The 20,931-nt window shown below is 40.5% G+C and overlaps 1 protein-coding gene across 2 annotated transcripts in view; it reads left to right on the top strand.

Annotated features, from left to right (window-relative positions):
* The window catches only part of LOC126195278 (centrosomal protein of 120 kDa-like), a 238,950-nt gene that overhangs the window by 104,293 nt on the left and 113,726 nt on the right, over positions 1-20,931 (top strand). For both annotated transcript variants that reach the window (XM_049933815.1, XM_049933814.1), the window contains exon 4: positions 2,423-2,563. In XM_049933815.1, the coding sequence (XP_049789772.1) occupies positions 2,423-2,563 (141 nt within the window). The remainder of the gene's footprint in view (positions 1-2,422; positions 2,564-20,931) is intronic.

The raw sequence follows: 20,931 nt of genomic DNA, 5'->3' as shown, positions 1-20,931 counted from the left end.
ACATTAACAACAGAACTAGACTGTTTGTTGCAATTTTTTGATCGTAGTATGTTTCTAAAAGTAAAGTAAGAGAAATATATATGCTACTGATACTATTTTTGAACTTCGCCGCCAGAACAGAACCAAACCAAAATCTTTATGCAAGAAATGGAGAGCAGTGAGGATGCACACAGTATATCATTTTTTTTTCAATTGTTTTTCATATGTGCGCTGTAAAGAAACCTAAACTTAGGGATTATTGGTCTGAAGACCCTGTGCTTGCTTCATCATTTGCTTCTCAGCTAATGTCATGAGACAGATTTTTTGCCATATTCAGGATGCTGCACGTGAACAATAATGCGCTATGCTTGTCTCTGTATATGTGGGATGGATATGTGTGTGTGTGTGTGCGCGCGAGTGTATACCTGTCCTTTTTTCCCCCTAAGGTAAGTCTTTCTGCTCCCGGGATTGGAATGACTCCTTACCCTCTCCATTAAAACCCACATCCTTTCGTCTTTCCCTCTCCTTCCCTCTTTCCTGATGAAGCAACCGTGGATTGTGGAAGCTTGAATTTTGTGTGTATGTTTGTGTTTGTTTGTGTGTCTTATCAACATACCAATGCTTTCGTTTGGTAAGTTACATCATCTTTGTTTTTAGATTCATTTTTCCCATGTGGAATGTTTCCCTCTATTATATTCATATCATTAATTTGAACCATGTCTGCTTGTGTCTGTATATGTGCGGATGGATATGTGTGTGTGTGCGAGTGTATACCTGTACTTTTTTCCCCCTAAGGTAAGTCTTTCCGCTCCCGGGATTGGAATGACTCCTTACCCTCTCCCTTAAAACCCACATCCTTTCGTCTTTCCCTCTCTTTTCCTCTTTCCTGATGAAGCAACCATGGGTTGCAAAAGCTTGAATTTTGTGTGTTTGTTTGTGTGTCTATCAACATACCAACGCTTTCGTTTGGTGGTAAGTTACATCATCTTTGTTTTTAGATACATTTTTCCCACGTGGAATGTTTCCCTCTATTATAATCATGTAATTATTAAGATATCATTAGAAGATAAATATAAGGGGTGATCAAAAAGTTTCTGTTCCAAGGCTGTGCAGTCCAGAATTGGTATCCCAACTAGGCAAAATTACTGTGAGCATTTGAGTCAATCATCCCACCAATGCACTAGGTTGAAGATACCAGTTTGATAGAACACCTTGTCCTGCCACATGAAAAAGTCCATAACTGCTTGCCGCTCATCCTCATCTGGCTAGAATCATCAGTCCTTCAAGGCCCATTAAAGGGATCAATGGTGTGATAATTGCATGGGTAGAGATCAGGACTATAGGGCGGGTGCTCATGTCTTTCCCACTTGAGTTGGTGTAACTTCTGCACTATTACATTTGCGGTATGGGGATTTAGATTATCATGAAGCAGCAGCTACTCCTGTCGCAATTTTCCAGACGTTTCACCTTAATTACATGCAATAATTTCTCCAGCATTGTGTAGTACTGTTCTCCAATGATGGAGACACCAGGTTCTTTGAAATTAGTAAGCAATAGGTCCGAGTAATCAAAGAAGAAGGTGAGCATCACCTTTCCAGCAGATGGTTAGCTCTTGAACTTCTGGTGGCACCAGCTTTCATCGCCTGCAGTAACATGCCCAAGGAATGCGTTGCCTTCATCTTGGTGCAACATTCCACAACAATGGTTTTTCACAGATGTGCTGCCCCATACACATTCTTCGTTCCCCAATAGTTGTCTACTGGTGTTTATCCTTTGGCAGCCAAGTAAAGAATAACAGCATGTTGTCCTGTCTGCATGCATTTGATAATAACATCGTCATAGTTCCCATGTCTGCATGTACCTCAAGCATCTTGGAAAGATACAAATGGCACACTGACCCGTTGCCTGCATATAGGTGGTTATATACCCTCATCAGAGTCATCCTATGTTGCATATATGCTGCAGCAATGCCGTAAAATGGAAACTTTTTAATAGCCACTTATAGCAGATATTTAATATGGCAGAGAAAGCAGCATGTTTTTCAGGATAATGGTTTTTCTTTTGTACTATTTTACTTGGTTAAATGTAGCTGGTGTAAGCTTAGAAAATTAAGCAGTACAGGAATTATATTCTGCAGATACAATATACAAGTCAATTTTGTGTGAGTCACTTGTTTTGTTAGTGTATTTCTTAACTTGTTCTGTGATCCTAAAGCTTCTCCTTCTCAGTGGGATTTATGGAACACAATGAATGAATGTGATAATGTAAATGCAAGTTGACAAAAATTGATACTTCAATAAGATTTTATAAAAGAGCTTTTTTGTATATTGTGTTAAAAATAGAATGCTCTGAAATGAAAAGTGCCTCTGCTATTTATTTGATGTATGTATTACACGTGATTGCATGGTGAATTATTTTCTGAAACTCACAAAAATCCTTACAGGTTGAAGACAAATGGTACAAGTTAATCGATGCAGGGTTTTGTAAACCACATAAACCAGAACTTTTAATAAGCTTACGAATTGAAGAACGAGAGAGAATACAAGTGGACTCAGAAATATCTCAGTCTGAAACCAACATAGAGGTAAGAATTTTGTGTATCTTGGGATATGTGCTGTTATTCACTCTGAAATAGGGTTTGTGCAGTGTTCCTTGACACCATGATTCCCAGGTAATCAGTTGTCAGAATTCACTTAACTTCAGGAAAATGGTAATGTTTATTAGCAACCACCAATTTTGTGGTGGGACAATGCTTCAGTACTTGTGTAGACCCATGAAACATCCTAGCAGATTAAACCTGTGTGCCAGATTGAGACTCAAATCTGGGATGTGTGCTTTTCAGGGGCAAGTGCTCTACCAACTGAGCAATCCAAGCGTGACTTACTAAACATCCTTATGCCTTTACTTCCTCCAGTACCTTAGCTCCTACCTTCAAAACTTCAGTGAAGTCCTCTTGTATGCCTTGTGATAGACTAGCACTTGTGGAAGAAAGGGTATGACAGAGACATGGCTTAGCCACAGCATGGAGGATTGTTTCCAGAACGAATTTCCACTCAGCAGCAGAGTGTGCATGAATTTGAAACTTATACATCTGCATATGTACTCCACAGGCCACCTTAGGGTGCATGGTGGAGGGTATGTTGCATTGCCACTATTCATATCACTTCCCATTCCACTCTTAAATAGAGAGGGAAAAACGACTGTCTTTATGCCTCCACGTGAGACCTATGTCTCTTATCTTAGGTTTGTGGTCCTTAAGTAAAATGTACGTTGGCGGCAGGAGGATCGTTCTGCAGTCAGCTTAAAGCCTGTTCTCTGAATTTTCACATTAGTGTTCCTGGGAAAGAATGTCTCCTTCCCTCTAGGGATTCCCGTTTGAGTTCCCAAAGCATCACTGTTAATAAATGCATATTGATTAAACTTAGTGGTAACAAACCTAGAAACCCGCCTCTGAATTGCTTCAGTGTCTGCCTTTAATCTGACCTGGTGTGGATCCCAAACACTGAAGCAGTACTCAAGCACTGGTACTGGAGGAAGTAAAGGCATAAGGATGTGTAGTAAGTCACACTTGGATTGCTCAGTACTCTAGTGTTCCTTCACAGATGAGCCACACTTTCCTAAAACTCTCCCAATAAATTGAAGTCGAACGTTCGCCTTCCACACTACAATCCTTACATGCTCATTCCATTTGACATCGCTCTGCAACATTATGTCTAGATATTCAGTCAAGCTTAAAGTGTCAAGTAGCATACTATTAATGTTGTATTCAAACATAACAGGATATTTTTGCCACCAGGTACTCTCCTACATTGGACCAAGGTTTCCCACATAAAGTATCTACTGCATCATAGTTACCTTAGAAAATTATAATTTTAATATGACAACTAGTGTTACAATGATGTGAGAGTCTAAAGTGGCAATGTGAGTAAATTATACTGACTGTGAACTGACAAAGTTAACAATGGCCTTACTTGTACTACTGCAGCTGCAGCCACTAAAAGTGACAGTAGTATCGATAATAATGATGATGATGGTTATGATGATAACAATAATGACAACAATTGTGACATTAATAAGAATAAAGACACTGGCAGATAAAAGACGAATTTGTGGGTCTACAACTAGATGTTTTCTGATATAGCAAGTTCTGGGAAAAGGAAATTTAAGAAGACTACATTTAGAGCTAGCTGCCATTCATCACAAGAACTAGAAATTTTGTGAAAGTTATATTATATCCTCCAACAGTCATTCAACAATGACACTTTCCCATACACCTCAGCATCATCATCAAACAACCAAAGATTGCTGCTCACCCTGTCTATCAGATCATGTGTGTACCTAGAGAATAAGAGCAGTCCTATCATACGTCCTCGGGGCACTACTAATATACTCCGTTTTGGTTGAATGTACACTAGTTGAGGACAACGTACTGGGTTCTATTACTTGAGAAGTCTTTCAGCTGTCACATTAGTAGACCTAGGTGCTGTTTTAGAGGCCTCTGGTATCTGCACTGTTTCACTGAATTATGACCTGAAATAAAATGATGTAGGATCTTCACCTAAATGGAGAGCCAAAAGCCTCCTTTATAAGTTCAAATTTATAGTTCACCAGTCTTTAATTGCTTCACTGAGATCCTGCTGGTGATGACCAGGTCTCTCACAGTCTCTAATAGTGTTTACAAACAGGTAGTTCTAATCTCTTCATAAAGTAAAAGTGCGCACAGTACAAATGAAGTGATCAGAAGTTGCTTCACACGTGGTTAAGTTAAGAAGTCACAGATTGTTACTGCAGTCACAAGTATTATTCAACTGAACCAAAACACACACATTTTAAAGTCTACTGCTCATAATAACAAAATATGCTCTCTCAGCCTTAAACAAAAAGAGAGTTGCACAAACGTAACCCAAGACTAGGCTATTATGCCGACAAGCGAGCTAAATGAAGACTGAAAGCAGACTGACTGAAATAGCTTGAGCGTTGGTCTCATGAAGATTTGCTCCATGATATTACTGACCTTTGTTAATTTATAATAGTTTTTAAAGAGTATAGTTCAGAGTTCATCTTATATTTGCTATTGCATCTGTCAGCTTATTTTGTTTGTATATTATATACCATGAGCAGCAGCTAATAAAGTATGCAATACTAATTTATACTTACGCAATAGGAATTCTGGGTTTATGATGGTGTGATTCATCTTGTTATATTAAAGTTTGCTTATTGAAAACTTAGCAATTTTTAATTAGCAACTCTTGATTCAGAAAAATAGGGCAGTAAAAGTATATCAATAGATCTCAGGAATTTACAGTGGTTTTTGCTATAAGTAGCACTGAAAATTTGGATCAAGTGAAATCTTAAATTATCAATATCTTTTCAACTAATTAAGTTAGGACTAATATAAATACGTCACTGAAAAGAGGAAAAATAGTTTTTTAATTTGAAAGTTGTCTTTCCAAATCTACCTTTCAGCATATAAGATTTTCCATATTGCTAGATCTATAAAGTTTTATAATTGCAATAACTTTTGATTGCCATAATTTTTCACAAAACTAATTAGCTGATTGCAACCAGAATAACAAACTGAATGATGTGAGTAATAAAATTTTGTGCGTGTATGTGGGGATTTGTTTCTTCAGTTTTGATAATTCACATAACGTCTACTTAATGTACAAACTTAAACCTTCGACTTTTGAAAATTTTGTATGGACCTTACTATTGGATATAGCTGTGTACTAATGAAGTGTACTACTGATGGAAGCTATCATGCTTTGTCATAGGGCCACTCACATATCTGGGAATTTAATCCATATTCTCGTACCTTTGTTAACAATCTGCAATGGGGCATCATGTGAAATGTATTTTGGAAATCTAGGAATATGGAATCCGCCTGTTGCCATTTATCCATAGCTCACAGAACATCGAGTGAAAAATTGACAAGCTGAGTTTTGCACAAACAATGATTTCCAAACCTGTGCTGATTTGTGGACAGAAGCTTTTCTGTCTGAAGAAACATTATTATATTTGAACTGAGAATATGTTCAAGAATTCTGCAGAAAACCACGTTAAGATTATTGATCTGTGACTTTGCAGGTCATTTCTTTCAGCCTTCTTATATTCAGGATGACTTATTCCTTATGCTATTTTTTGTTGTTATGATTATTAGTGAGGTTAGATGTTTAAGTTGAATTTTCAGAATTAGCTTATGATTTAGTTCAAAAGTCTATATAGATGGTCGAGGTGAGGCAGCAGCTCCTGTGATCACAGGTTAGTGAACAGTTGAAGGGACTCCGCAGTGTGCAATTCGTGCCCAGGTAATGAAGCTGAAGCTGCAAGCTTTCTTTGCAGAGGCATGAAATTGTGTTGACCTTGTAGCAGGCTTGTCCCAAGATCATCAGATCCATCATTCCTATTTAAGTGCATACCATCATAACTAAAACCTTGATGACAATTAATAAAATAAGTAGTCAGTGTGTAATCTACCCCCTCCTTCCCAGTTGCTGCTATTGTTCACCAATGTGCAAAAGTCTTTTCTGACGATTTGACAGGAGAAACATTACAATAAGCTTTTTAGTTTACTTGTTTTTTAAATGAAGACTAACTGACAACCTCAGTGGCCGACAGGTGTTGTTGATATACCTCGATGTGTACAGCTGAAAATGTGTGCCCCAACCGGGACTCGAACCCGGGATCTCCTGCTTACATGGCAGATGCTCTATCCATCTGAGCCACCGAGGACACTGACGAATAGTGTGACTGCAGGGACTTATCCCTTGCACGCTTCCCGTGAGACTCACATTCCCAACTGTCCACAATTCTACATATGTATTGTACCTTATAGACATTTGTCCAACCACTCATTACTTGCGCACACTTTGGCGATTCCCGTAAGAGTTTGGGCAACCTGTGCGCATTCGCACAGACGAAGGTCAATGGCTGGGTAGCCTTTAACTATATATACGAAGACAGTAACTTGTTCTCGAAAGAACAGTTACTGTTGATGACCATGCAGCTTACGGGAATCTCCCGCAACTATCCTGCAGACCTTGTCCACAAACAGATCTCCCGAGCAATACATTCCTCCCCGTCCAACAACAGTGTTCCTATTCCCAGACCACACAGAAGCATCCCCCTTGTCACCCAATATTATCCTGGCCTCGAAAACATCAACAAATTACTCCGCCAGGGATATGACTTTCTCAAGTCAACCCCTGAAATGAGATCATCCCTTGACAAAATTCTCCCCACACCACCCAGAGTTGCCTTTCGTCGCCCCCCTAACCTCCGTAACATCCTTGTTAAACCCTATAATATCCCCAGACTACCTTCTCTACCCAGCGGTTCCTACCCCTGTAACCGACCCCGCTGCAAAACCTGCCCCATGCATCCCCCCACAACCACCTACTCCAGCCCCGCTACTGGTAAAACATACACAATTCAAGGCAGGGCCACGTGTGAAACTACACATGTCATTTATCAACTGACATGCCTGCACTGCACAGCCTTTTACATCGGTATGACAACAACTAAACTGGCTGAGCGCATGAACGGACACAGACGAACTCTCCGCCTAGGAGATGTCCAATACCCAGTAGCGGAGCATGACCTCCAGCATAATTCTAGGGACCTAGGAACCTGCTACACTGTATGTGCCATTTGGCTTCTCCCACCCGACACCAGTCCCTCTGAACTGCGGAGACGGGAACTCGCACTCCAACACATCCTTTCATCCTGCCATCCCCCTGGACTGAACCTACGTTAAACAACCTCATTTCCATTTACTCTTCAGTCTTCTCCTCTTTCACTTTCCTCTTTAGCCATTCATGCATCTTTTCATCCTACATAGTTGTGTTTATCTTTATACTATATACCTCTTTACTTCTGTATGCATCCTCTTTGGTTTGAAGCTGGCACAGTACTTACAGTAGAATATCTTTGGCTTCCCTCTGACAACCATGTCTCCATCCTTGCTACCCTCCCTGTTTTCCTTTCCCTGTTGCTTCATAACCTGGATTGTGAGTAACTGAATGTACTTTTCCTTCTTCCCTTTCTTTCCCCTCTCTCCTCCCTGATGAAGGAAAATTTTGTTCCGAAAGCTAGGAACATAAATTTTCGGTTCTGTTTTTTGTGTATCTATCGGCTGTACTGAGCTGAGGTAAGTACTGGCCAGCCCCTCTATCTCTTTGTTAGTATTTGTTTCACATCTTTATATGAGATTTTCCATTAATCATTTAAAGTAAGTAATTACTCAATTTAATAGAAAAAATTGTTAGATATGAACACAAGTGGTATTTGGTAAAACACACTTGTGGATACTTGCTGTCTAAAAATCTCTCCTGTAAACAGTGTGTTGGTTGTTTTGAGAAATTACACAGTAAAATGTCAATGAAATCTCATAAGTAAGGTATTTCAAGTTCACCCATTGCAATTTTGTTATTCAGATAAGTCATTGTTTTCAGATATATTTTGAAGTAGTGATATATTTTTAAAATTTTAAAGACCACCCAAAAATTAAATCTTAAAAATACATAGTGTTCACATAACATTGTTTACTGGTGAACTGGGTGCAGTTAACGTGGGTTAGCAGTGACTTACCACTGTTTACATGCTGAGTGAGTTAACAAAACACTACTGAGAAGCTTCACAAAACAAATACAAAAGGTCATAATTGTTTCAGTTTACAATACCAAGATTTTCAGTACCAATTCATGTGAGAATAAAGCAAAGCTACTGCAAAAATTTCTCTGTGATTCATCACACTATAACATTAATTTTATTGTTGCCTTACAACACCGTGTAAACAATGTTAAGGATGTCCCTTAGCATTTCTGCCATTACACTGTTATGTAGATTCACCTGAATAAAGGCAAGGGACAAAACTTTATGTTGTTTGCTTGTTTAAATAATTATTTGCAATTACCTGATAAGCAACAACTTTTGAAGTGCATTTGCATTCATAAACATATTCAGGATCTTTATGTGAATTGGAGTTATCACATCTTCCTCACATTTGTGCAAATCATCTCTCAAAATGATTTTCCAGGACAAACACTACACACATTACTACTACTGTCTCCCATGGTAATGGCAGTTAAAACTGTTTACATGGACATATCCTGAAAAGTTGTCATTAGTGAGAATAGTAAATTAGAGATAGGGCTGCCTTTTCTCAGTTAATTGTGGAATTGTCAACTAATATTAATATCTAATCATCACATACCATATTTTACGAGCAATAACTCTGTTTCTCGTCATCATCTGTGCCTTACCTTAGTTTACAGCCAAGGTCTTCATATCAGACTCGCTTCCGCAGTCAACTTGTGTGCCCGTGAGACCCACTATCTGAATTTAGTGAAATAACAAGCTGTTCATCATTATTTTACAGTACACGTTCATTGCTCCATGCTTTCATAATTAATTTCTATATATGTCTCTCAGATGTATGTCACTCTGATGACAATGTGTGGTTCACAACACCTCTTGCCAATATTTCTGCTTTTGCCAGAAATAGTAAACTAGTTGCTTGATGAGATACTTAAAAGACAAATTTGATACAATGATCAAAGATAACTGATTTTTAAATACAGAAGTCTAAAGACTGAAAGAATTTGTGTTCACCCTACAAAAGAAAACACATGATAGTTCCGATTTAAATCATGTAAATTTGAAGACTACAGAGAAGACATACCAGTGCAAAACCTTCAATACTGGGGAGACTTCAAAATCAAAATGTGCCACTCAGTTACAGAAAGAGCTAAACTAAAATGCAAATGAAAAGAATAAAGTATTTGTAGAAATGGATACTAGCATGAAACAAGTAGTGTATAAAAAAAAAGAGCAAGAGGATAGTAGGTCAAAAACTTGAAAAATTAGAAAAAAGTGCAAAGTAGTTGTGACAATAATATATGCAGATAACTGTAACATTGCTGAAACACTACGGTACGAACAAAACATTAATGCGCAAGTTACTTAAAATCAGAGCCCCTACGAATAAAGTAGCAAAGAACTGCTCCATCAGTGATATGTATGTCCAGTGCATTTTATGAATAGCAGGGTCAAATGATATCTGCCTAAACGAACTAATATTTACTTGAAACACTGTATGGTCTAAACACCAAGTAAAACTAGAAGTGCTTGTAGATGATGCCTCATTACATGGAATAGGGGAAGTTTTGTCTCAATAGGTTGGCAATTTGGAACACCTTGTAGCATTCGTGTCTTAAGACACTGAACAAGGCCCAAGTCAACTACAGTCAGCTTGAAAAGGAAGCTTTAGTCACAATTTATGCTGTCACAAAATTTCCTCAATATCTGCATGGTAGAAAATATTTTCTTGTGACTGATCATAAGCTGCTGAGTGCTGATTTTTGTTCAGCAAATGATGTTCCTGATCATACAGCACAGAGGCTACCATATTGGTCACTACATCTTTCCAATTATCAGTATGAAAGTGTTTTTATTGCCCTATGGCACAGCAGTGCAAACACAGACATTCTGTCTCATTTGCCTATGGGAAATGATTCTAATTTTGACACATCAGACATTTCTTGTCTTAAGATTCCTCATTCTGATTCACAAGCACTGCAAGCTTTTCCTATTGATTCTTGGCAGATTGCACAGGCTACTGAACATGGTCCATCACGTGCTCAAGCACTTCATTTGGTTGAGGTAGACTCATAATCAGAAATCAATCTCAGATGCAGATTGTGGCAGATTGCACAGGCTACTGAACATGGTCCATCACGTGCTCAAGCACTTCATTTGGTTGAGGTAGACTCATAATCAGAAATCAATCTCAGATGCAGTAGTTAACAAATACCAAGCTCTTTGCAACAGCCTTTCTCTTCAGAATGAGGTAATTTTATTGCATTCTCATAATAAACAAACATGAGACCCGATTATCGTATTTCTGCAACAACATATGCTGAAACTATTACATAGAGGGTATTGGGGAATCATTAGAATGAAGCAGCTAGTGTGCCAGCATTGTTCGTATCTCAGACTAGATAAACAGATAGGAGATATGACTGCCGTAATAACTAGCCAGTGCTGCACCGAGAATAATTTTTTCTTTTTAATATTCATATTGATTTTGCTGATCCTTTCTGGAATGTAAGAGGGCTCATTATAGTCAGTGCATTAAACAAACATCCTTTTGTCATTCCAGTGCATTTGGTAACTAGTGCTAGCACTATCACTATCACTATCGGAGCACTGAGTTCTGTCTTTTGTCTAGAAGGTTGTCACAGGCAATGGTTTTGGACAATAGTCTGCAGTTTTCTTCTCTGGAATTTCCACAATTTTGCTAACAAAATGGAATTCAACATATCCTAATGATACTATTCTCTCCTCAATTGAACAGTGAAGTTGAACATTTCTTTCACACTTTGAATGCCCAGATGTCCAAACGTCATCCTTCGAACTCGAGGGCTGATGCTTTGTTATTTTTTCTGAGCAAATGGTTCAAATGGCTCTGAGCACTATGGGACTTAACTGCTGAGGTCATCAGTCCCCTACAACTTAGAACTACTTAAACCTAACTAACCTGAGGACATCACACACATCCATGCCTGAGGCAGGATTCGAACCTGTGACCGTAGCGGTCGCGTGGTTCGAGACTGTAGCGCCTAGAACCGCTCGGCCACACAGGCCGGCTGGAAGGGAGCCAAGAGACCAAAAGGAAATGGTTACTGAGGTTACTGATGGGACAAACAATCAAAAGAGAAAAAGAGACAGGAAGTACGGAAGCGTATGGCAAGTATTGACAGTCAGTGTTACTACCTATTGCATTATGCCTGCTCACAACGCTTACCCATCATAACTTTTGTAGGATGTTTCAATGAACCCTCTGTCAGGCACTTAATTGTGAATTGAAGATTAATCATGTAGACATGGCTGCAGATGTTCATTGCCAACACACTCTGCTATGTCTATTTCACCTTTGTCATTAACTTCCAATGAACTTCTGCGTGAAGGACAAAGTTTTCTGTAATGTCCATAACAAGCTTCACAACTGAGAGTCTGGGGTCATCACCCGGAGATTTAGCTGTGCTCATAGCATTATTGACAGTGCATTGGGCACCCATCATTGGCACCAAAGCCTACATTGTTTCTGTGATTGTAGTGATCCTGCTGTGGATTTTCATTTTTCAGACACCCTGCCTCCAATCCAGCCCACTGCCATGAAGCAACCTTTGCTGGTTCCTAATCAGGGTACATGGGTCTTCCAATGGCCCTGTCATGATTGATCCCTGCCTGTCTATGCAGCTAGTGCTACCTCCACAGACATTGCTGCTGCCACTGCGGCACCCTTTGCTGTTTGTAGTGATGGCAGTCACAGATAACGAGCCTTTCTGCAGTCTCAGTTCAGTATCAATGCTGTAACCACCTTTGCCATTGAATTGATGTCCTGCCTTCTGTTTTTTGGGTAATGTTTATGGTGGTTAGCAATATGAAAGTTGGGATACAGGTTGATTGACACCATTTGCCAGAACGCCACAGCCAACCCCACCAGCAACACCACAGCACAGACACAAACCTCCCCCTCGTCATTGTTGACAATCCCACTATGCAATGAATGGACGCAATTTTGGTGCGGTGATTGGTGATAGGCAGGAGATGCAGTTTTCAGTATAGAATGGTATCATCATCTTCATTGATGGCATGCAGCCACAAGGGAGACAGTGTATGTACACCTTCCACCAGCAAACTCGCTCTTTCATTGCTCGCTGTCTCCTGTGGGGGGCGCCACATATATGTGCCACCAGAGGGTACTGAATTTACAAGACATCACTGCCTGCGACTCTGATTTTTTGAACAGCCACACTCAGAGTTTTGACCCAGATTCAGTGACTCTTCATACTGTTATTAACCATAGTATGAAATACAACAGTGAGAAAATATGTCGATGTAGTTCAGTGCTATGAAGTGTTACTACCACTTAGAGACTACTGGGTTGCATTAGTTTGTCTCTGTCAAGAACATTACTCTCCTTTATATAACTCAGCATCATGAAGAACTCACACCTACACTCCTGGAAATTGAAATAAGAACACCGTGAATTCATTGTCCCAGGAAGGGGAAACTTTATTGACACATTCCTGGGGTCAGATACATCACATGATCACACTGACAGAACCACAGGCACATAGACACAGGCAACAGAGCATGCACAATGTCGGCACTAGTACAGTGTATATCCACCTTTCGCAGCAATGCAGGCTGCTATTCTCCCATGGAGACGATCGTAGAGATGCTGGATGTAGTCCTGTGGAACGGCTTGCCATGCCATTTCCACCTGGCGCCTCAGTTGGACCAGCGTTCGTGCTGGACGTGCAGACCGCGTGAGACGACGCTTCATCCAGTCCCAAACATGCTCAATGGGGGACAGATCCGGAGATCTTGCTGGCCAGGGTAGTTGACTTACACCTTCTAGAGCACGTTGGGTGGCACGGGATACATGCGGACGTGCATTGTCCTGTTGGAACAGCAAGTTCCCTTGCCGGTCTAGGAATGGTAGAACGATGGGTTCGATGACGGTTTGGATGTACCGTGCACTATTCAGTGTCCCCTCGACGATCACCAGCGGTGTACGGCCAGTGTAGGAGATCGCTCCCCACACCATGATGCCGGGTGTTGGCCCTGTGTGCCTCGGTCGTATGCAGTCCTGATTGTGGCGCTCACATGCACGGCGCCAAACACGCATACGACCATCATTGGCACCAAGGCAGAAGCGACTCTCATTGCTGAAGACGACACGTCTCCATTCGCCCCTCCATTCACGCCTGTCGCGACACCACTGGAGGCGGGCTGCACGATGTTGGGGCGTGAGCGGAAGACGGCCTAACGGTGTGCGGGACCGTAGCCCAGCTTCATGGAGACGGTTGCGAATGGTCCTCACCGATACCCCAGGAGCAACAGTGTCCCTAATTTGCTGGGAAGTGGCGGTGCGGTCCCCTACGGCACTGCGTAGGATCCTACGGTCTTGGCGTGCATCCGTGCGTCGCTGCGGTCCGGTCCCAGGTCGACGGGCACGTGCACCTTCCGCCGACCACTGGCGACAACATCGATGTACTGTGGAGACCTCACGCCCCTCGTGTTGAGCAATTCGGCGGTACGTCCACCCGGCCTCCCGCATGCCCACTATACGCCCTCGCTCAAAGTCCGTCAACTGCACATACGGTTCACGACCACACTGTCGCGGCATGCTACCAGTGTTAAAGACTGCGATGGAGCTCCGTATGCCACGGCAAACTGGCTGACACTGACGGCGGCGGTGCACAAATGCTGCGCAGCTAGCGCCATTCGACGGCCAACACCGCGGTTCCTGGTGTGTCCGCTGTGCCGTGCGTGTGATCATTGCTTGTACAGCCCTCTCGCAGTGTCCGGAGCAAGTATGGTGGGTCTGACACACCGGTGTCAATGTGTTCTTTTTTCCATTTCCAGGAGTGTATTAAAGTTACATATATTTCAATAGGGTACTTTGCTTCGATATACAACCGTGTGGTGATGTAGAAAAATACTAGTTTCCACAGTAGAATGAAAGGAAAGTAGTAGAAAGTGTTTAATTTGTAATTACATGTGACGAAAAAGTAGCTTTTGTGTGAGAGTGTGTAATCAGTTTTTCAGTTCGTATTTACGTCTTTGAGAGTATTTTTCCCTGGGAAAGTAAGGACGTATCAAGTTGAAATTGATATCACGTACTAAGGTCGGTGGCAGCTTGGCGGTGTCAGAGTTTCAAGATGAACCATGGACCTTGTCGTTGGTGGGGAGGCTTGTGTGCCTCAGCGATACAGATGGCTGTACCATAGGTGCAACCACAACGGAGGGGTATCTGTTGAGAGGCCAGACAAACGTGTGGTTCCTGAAGAGGGGCAGCAGCCTTTTCAGTAGTTGAAGGGGCAACAGTCTGGATGAGTGACTGATCTGGCCTTGTAACATTAACCAAAACGGCCTTGCTGTGCTGGTACTGCGAACGGCTGAAAGCAAGGGGAAACTACAGCCGTAATTTTTCCCGAGGGCATGCAGCTTTACTGTATGATTAAATGATAATGGCATCCTCTTGGGTAATATATTCCGGAGGTAAAATAGTCCCCCATTCGGATCTCCGGGTGGGGACTACTCAAAAGGACGTTGTTATCACGAGAAAGAAAACTGGCATTCTACGGATCGGAGCGTGGAATGTCAGATCCCTTAATCGGGCAGGTAGGTTAGAAAATTTAAAAAGGGAAATGGATAGGTTAAAGCTAGATATAGTGGAAATTAGTGAAGTTCGGTGGCAGGAGGAACAAGACTTTTGGTCAGGTGAATACAGGGTTATAAATACAAAATCAAATAGGGGTAATGCAGGAGTAGGTTTAATAATGAATAAAAAAATAGGAGTGCGGGTAAGCTACTACAAACAGCATAGTGAATGCATTATTGTGGCCAAGATAGATACGAAGCCCATGCCTACCACAGTAGTACAATTTTATATGCCAATTAGCTCTGCAGATGATGAAGAAATTGATGAAATGTATGACGAGATAAAAGAAATTATTCAGGTAGTGAAGGGAGACGAAAATTTAATAGTTATGGGTGACTGGAATTCGAGAGTAGGAAAAGGGAGAGAGGGAAACATAGTGGATGAATATGGATTGGGGGAGAGAAATGAAAGAGGAAGCTGTCTGGTAGAATTTTGCACAGAGCGTAACATAATCATAGCTAACACTTGGTTCAAGAACCATAAAAGAAGCTTGTATACATGGAAAGAATCCTGGAGATACTAGAAGGTATCAGATGGATTATATAATGGTAAGGCAGAGATTTAGGAACCAGGTTTTAAGTTGTAAGACATTTCCAGGGGCAGATGTGGACTCTGGCCACAATCTATTGGTTATGAACTGTAAATTAAAACTGAAGAAACTGCAAAAAGGTGGGAATTTGAGGAGATGGGACCTGGATAAACTGACTAAACCAGAGGTTGTACAGAGTTACAGGGAGAGCATAAGGGAACAATTGACAGGAATGGGGGAAAGAAATACAGTAGAAGAAGAATGGGTAGCTCTGAGGGATGAAGTAATGAAGGCAGCAGAGGATCAAGTAGGTAAAAAGACAAGGGCTAGTAGAAATCCTTGGGGTAACAGAAGAAATATTGAATTTAATTGATGAAAGGAGAAAATATAAAAACGTAGTAAATGAAGCAAGCAAAAAGGAATACAAACGTCTCAAAAATGAGATCGACAGGAAGTGCAAAATGGCTAAGCAGGCATGGCTAGAGGACAAATGTAAGGATGTAGAGGCTTATCTCACTAGGGGCAAGATAGATACTGCCTACAGGAGAATTAAAGAGACCTTTGGAGAAAAGAGAGCCACTTGTATGAATATCAAGAGCTCAGATGGAAACCCAGTTCTTAGCAAAGAAGGGAAAGCAGAAAGATGGAAGGAGTATATAGAGGCTCTATACAAGGGCGATGTACTTGAGGACAATATTATGGAAATGGAAGAGGATGTAGATGAAGATGAAATGGGAGATACGATATTGCGTGAAGAGTTTGACAGAGCACTGAAAGACCTGAGTCGAAACAAGGCCCCGGGAGTAGACAACATTCCATTAGAACTACTGACGGCCTTGGGAGAGCCAGTCCTCACAAAGCTCTATCATCTGGTGAGCAAGATGTATGAGACAGGTGAAATACCCTCAGACTTCAAGAAGAATATAATAATTCCAATCCCAAAGAAAGCAGGTGTTGACAGATGTGAAAATTACCAAACTATCAGTTTAATAAGTCACAGCTGCAAAATACTAACGCGAATTCTTTACAGATGAATGGAGAAACTGGTAGAAGCCGACCTCGGGGAAGATCAGTTTGGATTCCGTAGAAATGTTGGAACACGTGAGGCAATACTGACCCTACAACTTATCATAGAAAATAGATTAAGGAACGGCAAACCTACATTTCTAGCATTTGTAGACTTAGAGAAAGCTTTTGACAATGTTGACTGGCATACTCTTTTTCAAATTCTGAAGGTGGCAGGGGTAAAATACAGGGAGCGAAAGGCTATTTACAGTTTGTACAGAAACCAGATGGCAGTTATAAGAGTCAAGGGGCATGAAAGGGAAGCAACGGTTGGTAAGGGAGTGAGACAGGGCAGTAGCCTATCCCCGATGTTATTCAATCTGTATATTGAGCAAGCAGTAAAGGAAACAAAAGAAAAATTTAGAGTAGGTATTAAAATCCATGGAGAAGAAATAAAAACTTTGAGGTTCGCCGATGACATTGTAATTCTGTCAGAGACAGCAAAGGACTTGGAAGAGCAGTTGAACGGAATGGACAGTGTCTTGAAGAAAGGAGGATATAAGATGAACATCAACAATAGCAAAACGAGGATAATGGAATGTGTTCAAATTAAGTCGGGTGATGCTGAGGGAATTATATTAGGAAATGAGACACTTAAAGTAATAAAGGAGTTTTGCTGTTTGGGGAGCAAAATAGCTGATGATGGTCAAAGTAGAGAGGATATAAAATGTAGACTGGCAAAGGCAAGGAAAGCGTTTCTGAAGAAGAGAAATTTGTTAACATCTAGTATAGATTTAAGTGTCAGGAAGTCGTTTCTGAAAGTATTTGTATGGAGTGTAGCCATGTGTGGAAGTGAAACATGGAAGATAAATAGTTTAGACAAGAAGAGAATAGAAGCTTTTGAAATGTGGTGCTACAGAAGAATGCTGAAGATTAGATGGGTAGATCACATAACTAATGAGGAGGTATTGAACAGGATTGGGGAGAAGAGGAGTTTGTGACACAACTTTACAAGAAGAAGGGACCAGTTGGTAGGACATGTTCTGAGGCATCAAGGGATCACAAATTTAGCATTGGAAGGCAGCTTGGAGGGTAAAAATTGTAGAGGGCGACCAAGAGATGAATACACTAAACAGATTCAGAAGAATGTAGGTTGCAGTAAGTACTGGGAGATGAAGAAGCTTGCACAGGATAGAGTAGCATGGAGAGCTGCATCAAACCAGTCTCAGGACTGAAGACCACAACAAAAACAAGATATTTCAATATTTAAGTGTACATATTGTAAATAAATCTATTAATATGTTACCCTTTTGTAGACGTCTGATTGTCTTTCTCGGCCATTTCAATCACTGACACGCCACACTGCACAGTTCTTTGATTGTGAAGTAGAATTGAATCCACTGGATAAATTAATTGTAGACTGTGGGTTTGAACATGATGTAGACTGCCACAGAAAACTGCACACAGCTGCCAAACCATTTGTGATCATTCATTGGCATCTGCATCGTGGTCGTCAGCAGCACACGTCATCAGCTGGCTGGCCCTTGGAATAACAGTGTCCAGGTCCACTTGTCCTTGGAACAGCAGTATCAGCTCCACTCATCCTCGTATCTTTCCAAAGTTATTGGCAGTGGCACGATACTCTTGTGCACCCACTCTCCATCAGCTCGATTGAACCCTCTTCAGTGGATTCACCTATCTCTTTTTGTCTCTCCGCTGTCCTGTGAGCCTGTCACCAATTGCAGTGTTATGCTTCTGGTCTGAAGAACTATGTTAGGGTAGTTAACTTTAGTTTAATCATGCTCTAATTTCATTTAACCAGAGTGTGGTCCACATGAAAGTTTTGAACTACAGTAATGAAAGATTTTTTTAATAAACCTGGAGATCTGTTGTATGAGAAAGAGATGTGACTGGAAAAATAATTCATTCACCTTGTAAGGGGTATTGCTGTCTGTGATGTTATAATGTATTGATGTTGTACTCCTTAATAATTGCTGACTTTTGGAGGGAGAAGAGTCAGCAATGGGCTATTGTGAGGAGTGATCACATGTCCCCACTAACAGTAATGTGCAGAATTTGATAGACAGTGGAATTAATAGTTAAAAAGTGTTATGTCGGTTACTAGAAGAAAAGTATTTCGGGGAAAGACACTCTGTATTCGTTAAGATTTCTGGCTGGTACAGTGTCATGTAGAAAAATCAATAATTGTCATGGAGAAAAGTTGATACAGTTTTATGTTTGAGAATTAATAATTGTCGTAGAGACACATATTGATACCAGAACATAAATTAACCCTTTAACGGGTGCATTTTTTATGACAACTCAGCGAAACTAATTTTTTTTGCATCAAATTAGAATTTTGATCAATTTATTATATTTTATTTTTTGATAATTTTATTTTTGTGATTTAGGTCTAAAAATTATGGTGGTAAATATATCACCACAGCACTTTTTTAAACCTTACATTCTCGTTGGTAAACCGATTTCCCTCTTGTGAGCTTTACACTTTGGTGGGAAGAAGATATCCCATTTCCATTTTATAAGCTGTAACATGTTGGCATTGCATGTAAAAAATTTGTAAGAAGACGGTGATTTCTTTTTATTTTACTTTATTTCAAAAACATTTACATTACAAATTTACAAGTAATAATTCTTTTTCAACAAAATGTTCAAATGATTGATTTACAAGTAATAATTCTTTTTCAACAAAATGTTTAAATGATTGTTACATTTTCTTTTTATTTTCCATGAAACTGATGGAAGCATAGTTCAATACACAGGGGTACGTTGCAGGAGCAACATACATATTTTGTTCTCTTGTCATGAGCTTTTGTTGAACACTTTCGTCACCGTCTGTAGGTTGTTTCTAAAACAGGCATATGATCGCCTACTTTTGCCAGTCGAACATGATCTGGTACGGTGTTCTTCTTGGTTAGAATGGTTACTGCACGTCCTTTTTTTTGCGGGATGTAAAGCCATCTATCAATTGTTTTGCGAGTCATAATTGAAAGTTCAATTAATCATCATATCCCTCTTGTCTTTTATTAGTTTTGTACAATATAAAGGCATTTACAACTGCCATGTCTAATAGGAAATAGAGAATCGGATGCCACCACTTACGTGAACGTCGACCTATTGCATAACGTTCTCTAAGTTCATCAAATTGATCTACACCTCCCATTATGGTATTGTATGTTGCCACAGCTGTGGGACACGTAACCATGCTGGTTGTGCCATCCTTATTCTTTCTTGAGACAAGTGTGGTATCTCTAGGATTGTCTGAAGTTTTCAAAATAGTGACAGGTTTATTGTCCATCCATTTGATAGCTGCAATGCCACCTTTGAACTGAAACTGAAATTCTCCTCTTTTCAAGATACATTTATCTTTCATCATTTATTTATTTTATTTATCCATCCGTTGACAATAAATATTATATGGATGTTGTCAAGGGTACATGTAAGCCATTTCGAAGAAATGGGACACAAACAATATATACGTAAAAAAGTACAAAACAAAATAATACAATGAGGTTAATAATAATACAATGAAATTAATATAGCCTATATACATCCCTGCTTGTTATTTTAAGTGCATAGTCTGTTTTTCATAAGGCTTTAGCTTTGTCCTCCCTAAACGGCAAGTGGTGGTGGTGGTTAATGTTTAACGTCCCATAAACGGCAAGTCCTTATATACACAACACTGACTAAGTATATATTTTGTGGTGTCACCGCCAGACACCACACTTGCTAGGTGGTAGCCTTTAAATCGGCCGTGGTCCGTTAGTATACGTCGGACCCACGTGTCGCCACTATCAGTGATTGCAGACCGAGTGCCGCCACACGGCAGGTCTAGAGAGACTTCCTAGCACTCGTCGCAGTTGTACAGCCGACTTTGCTAGCGATGGTTCACTGACAAATTACGCTCTCATTTACCGAGACGATAGTTAGCATAGCCTTCAGCTACGTCATTTGCTATTTATCTAGTGATGCATGTACCATCAGTCCGATGTTCACCAATTATGGATTAAAGTTAAGTATTCCAGAAGCTACGTACTTTTTTACTAGACTCAACTCCTTTAACTGTTCCAGACCTCACGCCAACCTGCGTGAGCTTAAACGCGTGCCTTTCTGCTTCCTCTCATAGGGGCTTGGCTGTCTTGCCAAGTCACAACATATTTAC

This window comes from Schistocerca nitens, chromosome 7 (assembly GCF_023898315.1).
Source record: "Schistocerca nitens isolate TAMUIC-IGC-003100 chromosome 7, iqSchNite1.1, whole genome shotgun sequence".
NCBI classification, from domain to species: domain Eukaryota; kingdom Metazoa; phylum Arthropoda; class Insecta; order Orthoptera; family Acrididae; genus Schistocerca; species Schistocerca nitens.
Note: the sequence above shows the minus strand (reverse complement) of the source record. Positions and strands in the feature narration are given on the sequence as shown.